The sequence below is a fragment of the Cyprinodon tularosa genome, unplaced genomic scaffold (assembly GCF_016077235.1).
Source record: "Cyprinodon tularosa strain WSP-4 unplaced genomic scaffold, ASM1607723v1 ctg12, whole genome shotgun sequence".
Taxonomy (NCBI): domain Eukaryota; kingdom Metazoa; phylum Chordata; class Actinopteri; order Cyprinodontiformes; family Cyprinodontidae; genus Cyprinodon; species Cyprinodon tularosa.
This window is the reverse complement of record NW_024038003.1, coordinates 242,119-258,291: the sequence shown is the minus strand read 5'-3', so window position 1 is coordinate 258,291 and position 16,173 is coordinate 242,119. Positions and strand designations below refer to the sequence as shown.

Here is a 16,173-nt window from a genome sequence, read left to right as displayed (position 1 = left end):
GAATCGGTTTGTTCTGAAGCTGAAGTATAAGGCGTGTCAAACTGGCACTGACAGCTAAGTTAGTGCAGCACGTCATCTCTTCTCTATTCAAATCTATTGGTCCAATGGCTGCTATTCGGGGCGTGGCTTTCTTTGAATTCTGCTTTCTGATTGGTCACTTCACGAAAACATACATATAATGAATATAATCGCAGGGATTTACGTTTTTAAACCGGAGTTTAAACAAAGTTCTAGCAATGTTGTAAAATAATGTAGCGGTTAGCTGTTTCCGTTACTCCCTTTTCTTTAAAATTAAGGCATTGTATTTGAAGAGGGCCGACGTTCTGATAGTGAGCGAAGTTGAAGAAAAGAAGACAGTTCACCATTGTTCGAGCTGGATCGGTTAACGTAAGTTTAGCGGCTAACTGGCTAACGGTGCTAATGTGTGGCTATAAAGAGAGGATACACTAACAACAAAACGCTTCAACCGGCTGAAGTATTATTATTTTTTTTATGTCTTTGATAGACACACATCTGGAAAGTGAAACTCCGAGCTCTATAGACGTGGTCATTTCAGACAAATATGTTTTTATATTACTTGGAGGCACATAAGTGGCCGAGGGGTTCTGTTCATGCAAACTTTAAAAGATATTTAAAAAACCCTTTAGAAAGTTAAGAGCTATATCTGGAAAATCCCAACTCTGCTTTTAATTAATTAAAAATAAGAGCAATTATATTCCGTATCATTTTGTCATGAAATACATTTATAAAAAAAAACTACTAGGACATACTTGAATTTGATCATACTAGACCTGTTAGACTGTAGGTAAATTGTAAACCCTGGTTATTGATCTTGCATATAGTATTGGCTAAAATGTTTATCAGTCTTGGAAACATATGGTAATGTTTTATTAAACCTGTTGGCCATTATTTTGATTCTGATCTACAAATGAGGGGATTTTGGGGAAGAGAACTAAATCTGCCTGAACAGATGTGTTATAGGCAGTGGCGGTTCTAGACCAAGTTAACCAGGGGGGCATAGTGGGGCCGTTTTTTTCATGGAATAAAAAATAAAATCCCTGCTTTTTGTGGATCATGTGGTTCTGCTGGTTCCCACCTGCCAGGACCTACAGCATGCACTGGGATGGTTAGCAGCAGAGTGTGATGAATCATCTCCTCATGTCCGAGGCCATGATTCTTGATTGGAAAAAGTTGGCTTGTCTCCTTCAGGTTGGAGGAGAGTTCCTGCCTCAATTCGAGGAGTTAAAGTATCTTGGGGTCCTGCTCATGAGTGAGGGGAGAATGGAACAGGAGATCGATCGATAGACAGGTCTGTTGTGGTGAAGAGGAGCTGAGCGAAAAGGCATAGCTCTCGATTTATAGGTCGTTCTACGTTCTTACCTTAAACTATGGTCATAAAATCTGGATCAAGACTGAAAGAATGAGATCCTGAATGCAAGTGGCTGAAAGTACTGTTCTCCTCAGGGTTGCTGGGCACCCATAAAGATGGGGTGAGGAGCTTGTTCATCTAGGAGAGGGTTGGAATAGAGCCCCTTCTTTGCCACATCGAAAGGAGTCAGTTGAGTTTGCACGGACATCTTTTTCGGATGCCAACTGGACGCCTCCCTTGGGAGGTGTTCCAGGCATGTCCCATCGGGAGGAGGCCTAGAAGATGACCCAGGACACGTTGGAGGGACTATAGTCCCATTTACACTACCCCTTTGAAACCGTGTTGAGATCGGTCCGAGCACGGTAACCGAGACAACTGTTGAGTGTAAATGCCACGCACAACTGCACCGGACCCTGTCAGACACAACTGAGCTGCACTAACATGTTACTAGTTCATCAGTAGGACGCGATTCAGTTCTGGCTCAGTTCTCAGATAACAAAGAGCGCATGAGCAGACCAGGCCACCTCCTTACAGTCAGCTTCCGTAATCATGAAATTTCAGACATTCATAAAAATACTGGCTTCCCTACCATGCCACACGATTTCCAGTGATGATTCTGCTTAGCAGTGTGATTAACCTTAATGTAAACCCTGATTAGACTATTGTTTGCCATATCAACTTCCCAAACATCACAATTATAACCAGCCTTCCTGAATGTTATAAGCACTGCCATGTTGGTCTGCTTGTTTACCTCTAAAGAGCAGTAGTACCGTAGTTGTAGCCATAGTTGTAGACTCCTGATCTAAACTGTGAAAACTGGCCGTATCTTAATATGGCTTAAGATTACAGGTGATTCTTATTTTCAAGTAATTGTTAAAGTAAATTGTAAATGTGAACTAATAACTTGGTCATTTACTCACAGCAAGAATTGTCCATCTGACCAGGATCTTGCCAAAAAAAAAATTTTAAGATTCGTACACTAAGCAAGAGCATATTTTGCTGGATTATTCATTTTTTTTTTAAAGATTCTACTCAGAATAAGTTCAATAATCTGCCAATGTAGTGACAAAATTTCGCTTTGGAAAATTTCTTGAAACCACAATATATATTCTCAAAATAAGAAGTATATTAATCCTAAAACATCTTTTTTATCTAAAAAAAAGATAAATAAAGAAAAGCTTTCTGTTTATATTTAAGATGGTAAGACTTTGGTTCTAGACAGCAAGATCTGATCTAAAAAAGTAAATAATTCTTATAATAAGGATATTTCCCCTAAAGCTGAGCAGGTTAATAAGATTATCGCCTGATAGAACATTTTCACTTCCTATATGATGCCAATACTTCATCCTTATTGAATGACACTGATATTAACCCGATATATCATGAACATGAACCATACATATTTTTATTTTATTTTTTTTTTGTGTGTAGAATGGCAAAAAGTTTAATCAAGTGATATTTCTCAAATAGAGAACAATACTTAACATCAGCTGTGATAACAACTGACCAATTTCTTATTTACTAAAAAGTTAAATAAACTTTAACAAAAGTTGATAGAAGCAAAGTGTTTCAATGAGCATTCTAATATATGAGATTTTAGAAGAAGGCCAGTATATACAGATATTAATTTTCTGTCTCTTATTGGACCAATTTCCCAAATCAATATCGGATTGGGGCGGCCCTTTAAGATCATTTGCCAAATTTTTGCACTTAAAATAAGATAAATGCATATTAACCACTTAAAATAAGGTAGTACAGTAGTTGTTTTTTTAAGATAAAAATACACCTTTTTCAAGAAAAATGTACTAAATTTAAGTAGCGGATGCTTTCAGTATAGGGCCCATTGCAGGGGCCAGGGCCCGTTCTCCAGGGGTGTTTAAAACCATTCTACAAGTGGACAGATTACAAGAAACATAACTTAGAATTTGTGTGTTTGTGTTTGTTTTTAATTTTATTGCAAAAACCTGAGGAGGCAAAGGAGTAACGATGTATTGAATGAGTTACTCATGGTCTATTTTTTTCCTTCCAGGCTTCCCAGATTTCCTGTCCCTGTGTGGAAGAATTACCGGTCAGTATCCCTGAACTAACCGAGTTATTTTGGTCTCTTTGTTGTGATGCAGCCTCTGTCTGCCTCTCTGTGTAATAGTGATGTACCCATATTTAGATGTGGTTGTCAGCGGCAGTAGTAATTTCAGAGCTTTGAGGCCAAAAGAAAACAGACCGCAACTATCACAACTACCTTGTTTTTTTTAAAATGAAATCACATCTTTCTTGTGCCTTTAAAAAGACTCGGTCCTTATCTCCAATTATGCCATCATTGTTAGAGCTACTTTTTTTTTGTTTTTCTCTTTATGAGCATTTCCTAAAGCATTGTTTGTCCTGGTATAAACAGAGTAAATAAAAATGGGGAGAGAAACACAGCCAGTTGGCTCATAACAACAGAAAAGGCGGGATAACTCGATGACAGTTACTGTAAGGTGTGGAAACATGTTCAGCAGTTCTTTGATAGAAATAAACAATATTCCTAATCATTGATCAGTGTGCTCTACGAGCAGTCCAGAGCTTTTGTTAGAGTTGAAATTGTTGTTGTAGTTTTGCTCATAGTAAGTTTGATCATAGGCTAGTATTTATCGGATATAAATATAAATCTCTGAAAACCAGATAAATCTAAATAGACTCTAAACACGTCCTTTTTACCGGTATGCTGTAGGATTTATTAAAAGCACTGTTTATACTTGGCAAAATTTTAGATGCCATATCTGAATTATATTCACATAATCTCCACATTTCTGCTAACAAGGTTGACTGTAAACCTATAGCAAAAAGACTAATCTTAGTACTATATGCACAGTTGTATCCTCCTGTCAATTTCTACCTCTTTGCTTATTAAGATGGTCTTTTATGAACAAAATAGAATACTATTTTTTTTTAGTTTTGGACATAAAATGATTAAAGTATAAAACAAAGAAGCAAAGTTGTTATTAAATCTACTTTATATCTAATTTTGTTGGATAAAACCTGCGTTAGCTTTGAAATGATAGCACACATGAATGGAAGCCCCTCCCCTAGAGCTACTTGGAGATTGCAACATTTCTGCATTATAAATGCAAACTTGTTTTGGTCTTCAAAATCGGTATCCAAAGTTGAACTTTTAACAGGGTTTCCGCGGGTCATTAAAAATCATTAAATAGTTATTTTTTTAAATTAAGGCCTTAATTGACATTAAAATGAATTTAATGTGTTTATTTTGGCATTTAAAATGCTTTTTTTTTTTAAAAGAAATGTTTTATAAAAACAATTTTGTCAGACATATTATATCATGAAATATTTGCGTGGATTCGCTTCCAGTTGAAAGAAGCTTGAGTCGGAGAAAATGCTAGAGAATGGGGAAGAATGACAATTTCAACAAAATTGGTTGAAAAACGAGGAATTCTGGGAATGGCTGCAGCCTGTCGATGGGTACCTGTTGGTGAAATTAAAATTATTTCTAATAGCATTAAAAAGCATTAAATTAGAGTTATTCATATAAACCCTGTTTAATGGTTTTCTTGATAAACTCTATAATCAAAGGGACACCAACACTGCACATCACTCTGCACTCATTATCCTCTGAGAGCTGGCAGCATTATGCTGGGTAAACTGGATATGAGGTTCACCTTCCAGTGACCCTTAACATACAGCTGTAGTTTCAATTGAATGGTTTACATCAAACCTATTAAAATAGTTTCCTGATGTGCAAAGCTTTTGATAACATAGCCCAGTGGTGTCCAGACTCAGTCTTTAAGGTCCAGTGTTGTGCATGATTGACATGTTTCCCTTGTGCAACATGTCTGAATCTAATAAATGAATCATAACCAGGCTATTGCAGAACTGGAAGCCATGCTGGGGAGCTAATTTTACTATTAGAAACCTTTTTGGTCAAACAAAAATATATCAAGGTGGTATAAAGCATTGAGTTATGGAGCCTGACATTAAACAACCACACTTTTCAGTCATTCTTATTTAAAAAATGTGTAGTTCAGACTTTAACCTTAGCTTATCTCTGTTAAACAATCATGCATGATTGTGGTACCAGAGAGGCTCAAGCTGCTTTAAGAAAAAATGAATATTTCTCCTGTTTTGCAGTATTTCAGCAATTAGACTAAAGGGTTTAACCCATTTTGTTTAAAGCTTGCCTGCTCTATTTCTCATTGTGTGGTACGCAAAGGGGCGGGGCACCTCATTTTAAACTGGGGGCATTTAATGGTGGCTTGTATGACCTCATGGAGAAATTAGGTAATGGCTGGCTTGGCTCTTTACATCATGCAGTCACTCTTTGGATTTGGCCTAACCTTTTCTTCCTCTGGTGAATGGCTTTTTGACTCTTTTTTTCTTTTTCTCAGTTTCCGTTTGTTTCCTGCAACAGGTTTCAAGACACTTGTTCTTTTTCCACATATTTTCTGCTAGCAAACATTACATCCTAAGACCTTCACAGCTTTCTCACCTTGTTCCAACTTAAGAGGTCTCACACACACACACACACACACACACATACAAATGCACTCCAAGCCTGGATGAACTGAGTCACTGTCTTTTGGACTGACAGCTCGGCTCAACCGGCCCCGTCCTTGTTTTATCCCGCCCCGCTCTCTCCCTTTCTGCTTGCCCCACTTGTCCGTGCTGCTGTTTGGTTGGTGTTACCATGGAAGCGGGTAGCCAGAAAGAGGCTTCACATTCAGCATCTTGTGTTCTCTTCACAGAGAGGCGGTGACGCAAAACACACAATATACGAGAGCAGCTGTGTGGACTCGCTCTCAGGACTCGTCGGCTCTAACACTCATGGGCTTACCTCTCTGAGTTTACTCTCAGCACAGCGACAGCTGCAGGTTTTGTCACACTTGGTGACTTTATGTGACTGTCACCTAACTCTCTTTTTTTTTTCTACTTGAGATTGTGCTATTTTTCAACCGCAACCATTTTGTCGGGAACGAAACTGGGATTTTCCCTCATATTATGCACTACGATGGACAGCGGTGGCTCAGTGGTTAGCACAAGAGCTGAGGAGCAGCCCTTTCATGTCCGCTACAGGTAGGAACTTTGCTTCTCTCACTTACAGACCAGTCGATTATAGTAGTGCGAAGGCCTCTTTCAATGGTTCAAATGTTCCTCCGTTTTGGGTTATTTGTAGAAAGGTTCTCTATATCCACACATCTGTGCTGTTTATTTTGCTGATGATGGGCTGCTGTTTGAGATAAGAACAGTAATCAAAGTTGAACTGTAGCATTGAAAGCCTGTTCCTACAAACTCAGGTAAAGTGCTCTTGCAGCAGGTGTGACCCGCTGAAGGAACTTCCTGCCTGGCATAAATATTTAAAAAGTCCTGAAAAATTCATCCCAATTTGTGTCTGCCCACGTGTGTCCACTTAATCTGGATAGGGGACGCCTGTACTAAGCCATCGTTGGGGGTGGGGGAGTGGGGGCCGATGTCTCTAAACTGGCCGGATGGTTCACGTCAATGAATTGATTCCATTAGACCCCAGCGCAGAGACCGGCAGCTCTAATCAGGCTACTTAGTGTTCTCCAGCTCGGTAATCTGTCAGGTGCATACTTCACGGATGTAAGCTCAGGTGACCAGGTCGTCAGGAGACAAGAGTACAAGGAGGAAAGACGGGCAGATTAGCCGAGAAAGTGCTGACTGAGCAACTTCCTCGCAGCCATGCATTGGAAGTTAATGCTGTGACAACATCCCGGGCATCTCCTTGAACCTTTTCTCGGGCTCAGATATCTCTGTGACGTCAGACGGCTTATGCGTTTGATCTCACCATTTGTTTTTGACCTTTATCTATTTTTCAAATCAGCAATAAGCTTCTTTTTTTCACTTTTCTGTGTTTTTAATGAAGCGGATTACTAGATCAGGAGTAAAGTCGTCTGTCCTTGCTTCAGAGAGACGCAAGGAGCTGCATTCTGGAAGGTTTTCTTTTTTCCAAGAAAAACCTCAGTAAATGCCACTCAGGTGTTCCATGTGCCGCTGCTGTTGTTGCTGTAAGGCACGGAAAGAGGGCAGGTAGGCTGGTATTTGCCACAGCAATAGGTATAATGTATGAGGTTGGTGGAAAACAAAGGTATTGTCCTCTAATTTAAGGATTAAGGCTACTGAGCTGCGCTTTGACTGTTTGGGATATCATGTTTGCTTTTGTTGTCAAATTATAGCTTTGCTGGATGGTGAGAAAAGCTACTGTTGTTGGTGTTTGGCGTCAGTGCAGCCGAACATTTTAGCTTGCATATAGGCCATTACATAGTACAAGTCACCTTGGTCTGTTTTATTTTTATAGGTTTCTAGATAACAAATGGGTATGTTTACAAGAGAAAATGTCTATATCCAAACTGGATGTTTTAAGCAAAACTAATCTTTCGCAACATCTTTTCCTGAGGGAAAAATCTACCTAAAGTTCCAGAATGTTTCTGGACTACTTATTCTTCCATGTATAGATAAAGTACTAATCATTGTCTGACAATCCATAACCAGTTTGTGATTGAACTGAGAGCAACAAGAAAATTATATCCATGTTTCTTCATTCAGATAAAAGACAAAATTCTGTGAAGAACTCCCAATATTAAAGAACTGTTATCAAAGCAGTTTTTTGCCTAAATAAGACTAATTATTTTTCTGATTTTTAATTTTTTTTTTTACTTTTAAAAAATGTTTATGTTTACATTAAAATTTCTCCCTACATGACAACCTTGAAACTATACTTTTTTATGGGTCTGGGATCAGTTTTTCTTTATTTTTTTAGAAATGTCTTTTTTATCATAATGCTTTTTATATCTGATTTTACAGTAGGTTAAAGGTTATTGACTGTTTAGAAGATGAATTTCTGCCCAAGGTTTCACTTTTTGTCATCATGTCTTGAATTGTTGCATCAATGTTTCCAAACTAATTTCTTTCCGGGTGATACCATCTATTTTGTAAAGTTCACCAGTACCAGTAGAAGCAAAACCCCCTACATAGGACCATTCTGCCACCGCTGTACTTTCAGGCTGGGAGATGGCTTTTTTTTTTTTGGCTTTTGGAGTCTTGCTTCATCTTCACCGAGTGGCTCTTCAGCCCTAATCTGTACCACACTTTTTTCACAGTGGGTTCAGAATTATTTTCTTTCAGAAGCACCTTCCGTACTGAATGCTATAAGGGGCCCTCATTAAGCTTCACTGCAAAAATGACCTAAAAATGTCTTAATTTAAGTGTATTTGCCCTTAATTTGAGTAGGTAAACAAGCTAATTTGCCAATGGAATTGGCATTATTTTTACTCTTAAAATAAGATAATTAGATGATATACACTTAAATTGGGCAATATAACAGATTTTTCTTATTTTAAATGTAAATTGTCTTGTTCCATTGGCAAAGCGGCTCACTTGCCTCAGTAATTCAAGAAAAAATGCACTTATTTTAAGAAAAAAAATATTGAGATTAAATCTTTTTTGCAATGTTCTGACAAGAATGAACCAGGGCCTGAAGGTTAACAGTCTTTTTATACAGTGTATGTAAACATCAGATTTTAGCTCTTGAGGCAAATTTAACTTGGTTTGGATTTTAAAACTGTCACCTAACGTAAGAAAAATGTTGTAGGTTTCCATCAGTTTTTGCTGTGACAGAATGGTGAGCTTTCTGGGGAAGGCATACCGGATGTTAAAGCCACCATAATAAACAAGCTCCAGTTGGAGCCATTGTTTCCTGTAGATGTCAGGAAGCAGCTCTGAAAGCCTCCCTGATGAAAAGCCTTTTCGTTTTAAAAGGAATTTGACTTTCCCTGTGGTGAGGGGGGAGTCTAACCGTCTGATTTTAGGTTGGAGCCATAAAAGTCAGTTTTTCTTCTACAGTTTATGCTACCTGATTTCCAGTAGCTTTTTGGGGGGAATTCTACCGAGTTGAACCACTTTGTAGCTTCTTTTCTTTTTCAGCTAAAGCTGACTACCCAGGAATTAGAGGGTTTCTCTTTTCTTCTGCAGGATGGAGGTGTCCTGTCTGGAGCTGGCACTGGAGGGCGAGCGGCTCTGTAAGGTAGGCGACTACAGAGCGGGCGTCTCCTTCTTTGAAGCTGCAATCCAGGTGGGCACAGAGGATCTGCAGGTGCTCAGTGCCATCTACAGCCAACTGGGGAATGCCTACTTCCATCTGCATGACTATGCCAAGGCTTTAGATTTCCACCGACATGATCTCACCTTAACAAGGTTAGAAACACTTCAACAAGACCTTATCTACCCTATAAATGTATACAGTTATGTATTGTACTAAAATACAGAGTCTTTTAGAACAATCGGAGACCTGCTTGGAGAGGCCAAAGCCAGCGGGAACCTTGGCAACACGTTAAAGGTGCTGGGTCGCTTTGACGAGGCTGTGGTTTGCTGTCAGAGGCACCTGGACATAGCGAGGGATATAAACGACAAAGTGAGAAACCTATTCAAACTGATCACCAGATTTCAATGTAGAAGTTCTGTTTGGGCTTTTCACACCTCACCTTTGGCATGTTTTCCTGGCTCACATCAGGTTGGGCAGGCGCGAGCGCTCTATAACTTTGGCAATGTGTACCATGCTAAAGGGAAAAGCATTTGTTGGAGTGGGGCCGAGCCGGGAGATTTCCCCGAAGACGTGATGATAGCATTGAAGAAAGCAGCAGAATACTACGAGTAAGTTCCTAAGACGCTGTCTGGGAGTCCTTCATACTCACTGAGACCTCACTGTCAATGCATTTATCTAAACGGACGAATGTGTTGTTGTTGACATGGATCGTTAGAGCAAACCTGGCGATAGTGAAGGAGCTCGGAGATCGGGCCGCTCAGGGTCGAACTTACGGTAACCTCGGCAACACACACTACCTGTTGGGAAACTTCGGTAAAGCTGTGGCGTCTCATGAACAGGTAAGGGGGAACCTCTGACAGACCTCCCTTCCTCTGTGGTCTCCCCTGACAGTCCTTGAAATACATTCTGCTTTGCTTCTAGCGTCTGCTGATAGCCAAGGAGTTTGGAGATCGCTCCGCTGAAAGGAGGGCTTACTGTAACCTGGGAAACGCTTTTATCTTTTTGGGGGAATTTGAGGTGGCAGCTGAGCATTACAAGTAAGCCGTGGTCCATGCATGCATTCATACATGTTTAAAGTGTAAGAAGAGTATCATGGTTAGTGCTACGCATTGGACCGTTTCAGGAATGCAATTCAATTCCTCGAAGTCTGTGGTTAGAATACGACAGGATGTAAAAACTTTATGAATAATTTAATAAATAACACATATAAAGATTGTTGGAGCAACACAATAAATGGAGCTCTGCATGTTTTTTCTGTGTGACGTTATCACACAGCCTCTGTTTTTCCTGTTGTGTCTGAGCTGCTGAATTATTTGCTCTGTTACTAAAAAACTAATAACTAAAAAAATGTTTCTCTAATGCTGAGAGGAACCATTAAATGGCATCAGAATAAAGCTGCTTTGTCCTTTTTTCACTCGTCAGGAGGTCACTGCAGCTGGCGAGGCAGCTGAAGGACCGCGCTGTGGAAGCGCAGGCCTGCTACAGTCTGGGTAACACCTATACGTTACTTCAGGACTATGAGAGAGCCATAGACTATCACCTGAAACATCTCATCATAGCTCAGGACCTCAACGACCGGTACAAACACACAAGAGTTCATTGTGTCTGCTATGTCTCAACCATAGTATACCAAGAGATTTAGATGTTTTCTTTTTTTCTTTTAAAAGGATAGGGGAGGGCCGAGCATGCTGGAGTCTCGGAAATGCTCACACTGCCCTGGGGAACCACGATCAAGCCATGCACTTTGCCGAGAAGCACCTCGAGATCTGCAAAGAGGTGATAGACTGAACCACAGCAGAGCAATAGACAGGGTTTACGAACAGTTTAAATCTAATTTAGGCCTCAAAGGAGCAAAAAGCATGTTTTAACCTCTTGGTGTGCTGTTGAGCACTGTCTGTAGATCAAAAGACTACATTTTAATGCAACTTTCTATTACAGTCAATAACATACAACGGCTAATTTGGTTATACTAATTATATATACGATGGATTTCTCACATGAAAATCAGACCATTTTGTTGTACAATATAAAATGGATTGTTTGCCTCGTCTTGTCATTTTGATTTACAGTAAAGGAAACAGACTCAAGGTGTTGGCATTCGGGCAGAAAAAAAGAATATTCGTGACGTTCTTGAAGTTTTTGACGATTACTGTGGGTCGCCAACAAGCCCCTCTGGGCTGCATTAAATAATAATAACTGTCTTATAATTAAATGAATCATCAGGCCATATTGAATTTAATCAACTTAGCATCAGTTAAGCCCTGAGTGGAGGCTGTTCACATGCACGAGGTGAACATATAGGCGTGGTCAGCCTGGCAATGTAAACATGAGCCTGGAGAACAGCACAAAGATGGTGTGTGACGTCTCACCATAATCCATCTGAAAATGTCAATTTAGTTCTTCAAAAGACTTTTTTTAAGTCTTTTTTTAAAATAAGAAATTTTTGACATTTTGCTTTTTGCTCCTTTATGAAGTTGGAAATGTGTCCAGGTGTCACATACCAGGTTGTTTGACTCTTTCATTAGCAAATCTTTTCCTTTATTTTTATTTTAATCAATCTTTTTTTTTTTTTACATGAAGCAGGTTTATGTTTCAGAATCTCTCCTACTGCATGTTTACATCTCATTCCTGTTGGATATTTAACAACTGGCTCCTTTGGTTTAGAAAAGTTAATATCTTCCTGAGTTTGGCTTAAAAATGAGGATCTTTAATTATTAAAGTTTGTTGTTAGTAACCATCATTATGGCCACCTATGTGTTAAAATCACTGAAAGCATAAACCCTGACCAGAGCATTTGACAATGCATTATTCTCACTGGACGTTTTGTTTTCCTTCCTTCCAGACTGGAGACAGGAGTGGGGAGCTGACTGCTCGCATGAATGTCTCAGATCTTCAGACTGTTTTGGGTTTGAGCTACAGCACAAACAACTCCACGCTGTCTGAGAATAAGGAAATAGACTACAACCTGCATGGTAAAACCCTGATAATCCTGCTGCTTCAAACAAGAGTGTGTGAGGTTCTGTTGAGAGATTAGCTTTGGTAAATAGTATAAAGTACAAATAATAGAGGTTGATGTAAATCTAGAGGAGTTGGTCTTTGTCTCGTTATTGTAGGAACCTTTAGAGTGACACAAAGTTTGCATCAAGCTATTATTTGCACTGAGGTTTCTAATAATATAGATGGGGGGCATTAGACCTCTTTCTGTTTACTGAGAACAGACCAAATAACTTAGACTAACTTTATTTTTATTTCATATACACAGAGTGTATACAAAATGAAATTTCGTTGCATGCATCTTTTCAACAGTATAATGATATTGCAGTTGGAGTAAGATAAACATTATCAATATAAAATGCAGCAGTGATCAGAATGTAACAATGTGGGAGAAAAGAAACAGATTCAAATAATGTTGCAAGAAGGCATTAATATTAAAAAATTAAGGGCAATGCAAAAATAAACATTTGAATTGTGTCCTATTTAAAAGGAATATAAAAGTTCAGCAAGTTGGTAGTGCAGAATAATGATCTGAGTGTAATGCAGAGTCCAGTTTAGAGTTTAACAGTCTGATAACAGAAGCGGTTACTGTGAAGCCTCTTTCCAGAGGGCTGCAGGGAGAATATTCCATGGTTGGGGTGTGAGGGGTCGCTGATAAGGTTAAGAGCTCAGGACACGCAGCGATAGGATAAAATAAGCTGTTTGCTGTCAGTTTACATGTTTAACATAAGAAAATCCCCAATGGTGCATCATCTGGACCTTTATTTCACCAGTAAATAGTTGCTGCTTTCTGTCTAAATAACCATCTACTGTCAATATCTGCTTTGGTCAGAGACTACCTGCCAGCTTCAGCCTCTGAGAACAAAAAAATCTCAATGTATACTAATTCAAAATGCCAAAAGTTATACACTGCAGGTGGAATAATGTCTGCTGTGTTTATTTTAAATAGGAGCAAAGCCCAGGATGAGCAGACGACACAGCATGGAGAACCTGGAGCTGATGAAACTCACACCTGACAAGATGAATGTAAGAACTACTCACACAGCGCAGCATTTTACTGCTCCTGAAAACAGGATCAGTCTTCTGGGTTTTATTTCCCTTCTTGTGAGGTTTTATTTTCTAAATCAGCTTGGTTCTGTTTTGAAGGGTCAGAAGTGGAGCAGTGAGATCCTGACCAAGCAGTCCAAACCCTCCCTGACCAAGAGCTCCTCTAAGCTGTTCTTCGTCAGCCGTCTGCGAGGGAAGAAGAACAAAGCCGGAGGCTCCACTAAGGTCCTTCAAGACACCAGCAACACTCTGGACACAAGTCAAACATCTGCACCACAGAAAGTATGTAGCGCTGCACTCATTTAGGTCCTTTAATGATCCCGATCGGTTCTCATTTATTTCTTGTTTTCTTTTTAAATCAGCGACCCTCTCCTGACATGCTCGGAGATGAAGGCTTCTTCGACCTTCTGAGTCGGTTCCAAAGCAATCGTATGGATGATCAGCGTTGTTCCATACAGGACAGAGGCAGCAGGTTGTCATTAAACAGTGGAGCAGATTCACCCCCCAGAACCATCAGAAAATGTGAGTCCAAACAACCAATCAAGAAAAATAATTAAGAAAATAAATAATAAGAAAATCCCCACAGTAATGCTTTATTCTAATATTGATTTTTTTTAATCTGTAGCTGTATCGGAGTCTGTGAACATATCAGGATCCTCTGGGAGACGGTTGGAGGAATCGTCAGCAGCGGGAGGAAGCCTGCCAGGCCTGAGACTGAATCAGGGCAGCAACCAGGCGGTGCTGAATCACCTGATGGCCAACGGCGACAATGCCGAGCCTGATGACGACTTCTTTGATATGCTCGTCAAGTGCCAGGTGATCATTCAGAGCTGGGAGAGACTCGGCTGCTTTGTTTAGTTCTCTTTTTCTTTTCTATAAATATTCTATGTTCCAGCCTGAAAACCCCCCCCAAAAAAAGTATTTTATTTTCACGTAATCTTAGAGATGTATCGATCATATATCTGCTTACTATCATTTTTGTGAAAGGTTGTCATTTTTTTTCCTGAAATTAAAGAATAAAGATTAGCTATTGATTTGGATGTTTAGGACTTAATAGTAAAAACTACACATTTTGTTTCACACAAAATGTAATAAAATTGATTGTTAACATTCATTAGGTCAGGAAAATTAACAACTACCCAGACAGTTCCTCACAGAAAACATGGTAGATGATCGACAGCTCCTAGAGGTGAGGGTTCGCAAAAATATTAAACATCACCACAATCGTCATCAGTAATGCATCGCTTGTTTCTTTCAAAAGGAAGGTGATCCTCAAAAGGTCCTTGTGAAAGAAACTGGCACTTCAGTGGTTTATACGAGTACGTTAATGGAAAGTTAAGGGGAGGGGAAAAAGCCTGATCGGAAGAGCTGTGCAAGCAGATCTTTAAGAATTTGAGGCAGATTCACATAGGTACTATTATAGTAGTAAAACAGCGTATTTGCTCTGACTCTCACTGCCTAACAGACTTATCCAGGAGATGGATTCTTAGTTTAAAGCTGCGCTGGAACCAGAGACGGTGGTTTATCATCTGGATTTTAAATTCTGGATTATAAATGCCACAGTTGCTCTGTGGCATTTAAACTAAATGTTAGATTTGAGAATCAAGATCTGAGTCTGGTGGAGGAGTGGAGAACCAATCATCTCTATGCCAAACTGCAGGGATTCAGTTGCTCATGCAAAAGGAGCCTTTGCCAAGTACTGTTGCCTTTAGTGTACATGACATTGACATAATTTGATGTATGCAGATATTTCTGTATTAAACATCTTTTTTATTGGTCTTAAAAATATTCTGATTGAGGAACTGAACTTTAGACTTGATGTATTGTTAAGCACAGGGTGTTTCCCTTTTTTAAATTTCTGAAATAAAATTACCTGTTACAGAATATTACAATTTAACTTCTATGTATGGCAGGACCATTAACTTTGCAGTTATTAATGAGAAATTCTGACATGAAGAATGGACTAAACAGCTGCTGATTGTGACGTCTCCCTCACAGGGCTCCCGTCTGGATGACCAGCGCTGCGCCCCTCCCCCTCCTCCAGTCCGAGGACCCACCGTACCAGACGAGGACTTCTTCAGCCTCATCATGCGCTCTCAGGCCAAACGGATGGATGAGCAACGCGTTACGTTGCCCTCTGCAGGAAGGCCCACCTCCAACACGAACTGAACAAAGCACTAAAAGGGACAAAAATAATCACTTCTTTTGTTCTTTTGCAAAAAAAATCATGAAGTGGACGATGACTGCGACACAAATATCTCGTTTTGTTACAGTTGTTCTTTATGGACAAAGAAAAAAAAAAAGCACTGTAAACATTGTACAGCCTATGGAAAAGATGTTTGCACACCAGCAATTTCAGCAGTAGCTTTAGGGACTCCTTTTGTTGTTTAAATCTCTTTATGAAATTACTCTTTTATGAATGCATTTCATTTATTCTTTTAGTGTATTTTTTAATGCACAACTGCAGCTATGTTTGTATTTATTGTACCTTTTTACTATTCTTTTAACTGCCATCCCAAAATAATCTGCTGATGTTGGTGAATGAGACTGTTTGAGAAAGGTGTTTGTATAGATTTTTTTTTTTTTTAAGCCCCAAAAGTTCTATAAACAAGAATACCTTAAAAATGATCACAGATAAAAGCTCTTAGCTATTTTGTATGAAATGTTTGAGTGAGATCAAAAATAAATAAAAAAAAATTCTGGAGAGATC

At 39.3% G+C, this 16,173-nt stretch overlaps 1 protein-coding gene across 3 annotated transcripts; it reads left to right on the top strand.

Annotated features, from left to right (window-relative positions):
- Positions 1-166: 166 nt before the first annotated feature.
- gpsm2 (G protein signaling modulator 2) lies at positions 167-16,172 on the top strand. Of its 3 annotated transcripts, XM_038269771.1 has the most exons (16): positions 167-387; positions 3,399-3,437; positions 6,109-6,436; positions 9,353-9,574; positions 9,656-9,791; positions 9,891-10,030; positions 10,138-10,261; positions 10,344-10,459; positions 10,845-11,000; positions 11,090-11,198; positions 12,265-12,394; positions 13,366-13,442; positions 13,563-13,745; positions 13,826-13,985; positions 14,089-14,279; positions 15,462-16,172. In XM_038269771.1, exons 3-16 carry the CDS (start codon positions 6,372-6,374, stop codon positions 15,630-15,632), a joined length of 1,980 nt encoding a protein of 659 aa, XP_038125699.1. In that variant the 5' UTR covers positions 167-387; positions 3,399-3,437; positions 6,109-6,371; the 3' UTR covers positions 15,633-16,172. The 3 variants fall into 3 exon arrangements, with proteins under 3 accessions (XP_038125699.1, XP_038125709.1, XP_038125715.1); XM_038269781.1 differs by lacking the exon at positions 6,109-6,436; XM_038269787.1 differs by lacking the exons at positions 3,399-3,437; positions 6,109-6,436.
- The last annotated feature ends 1 nt before the right edge of the window (position 16,173 follows it).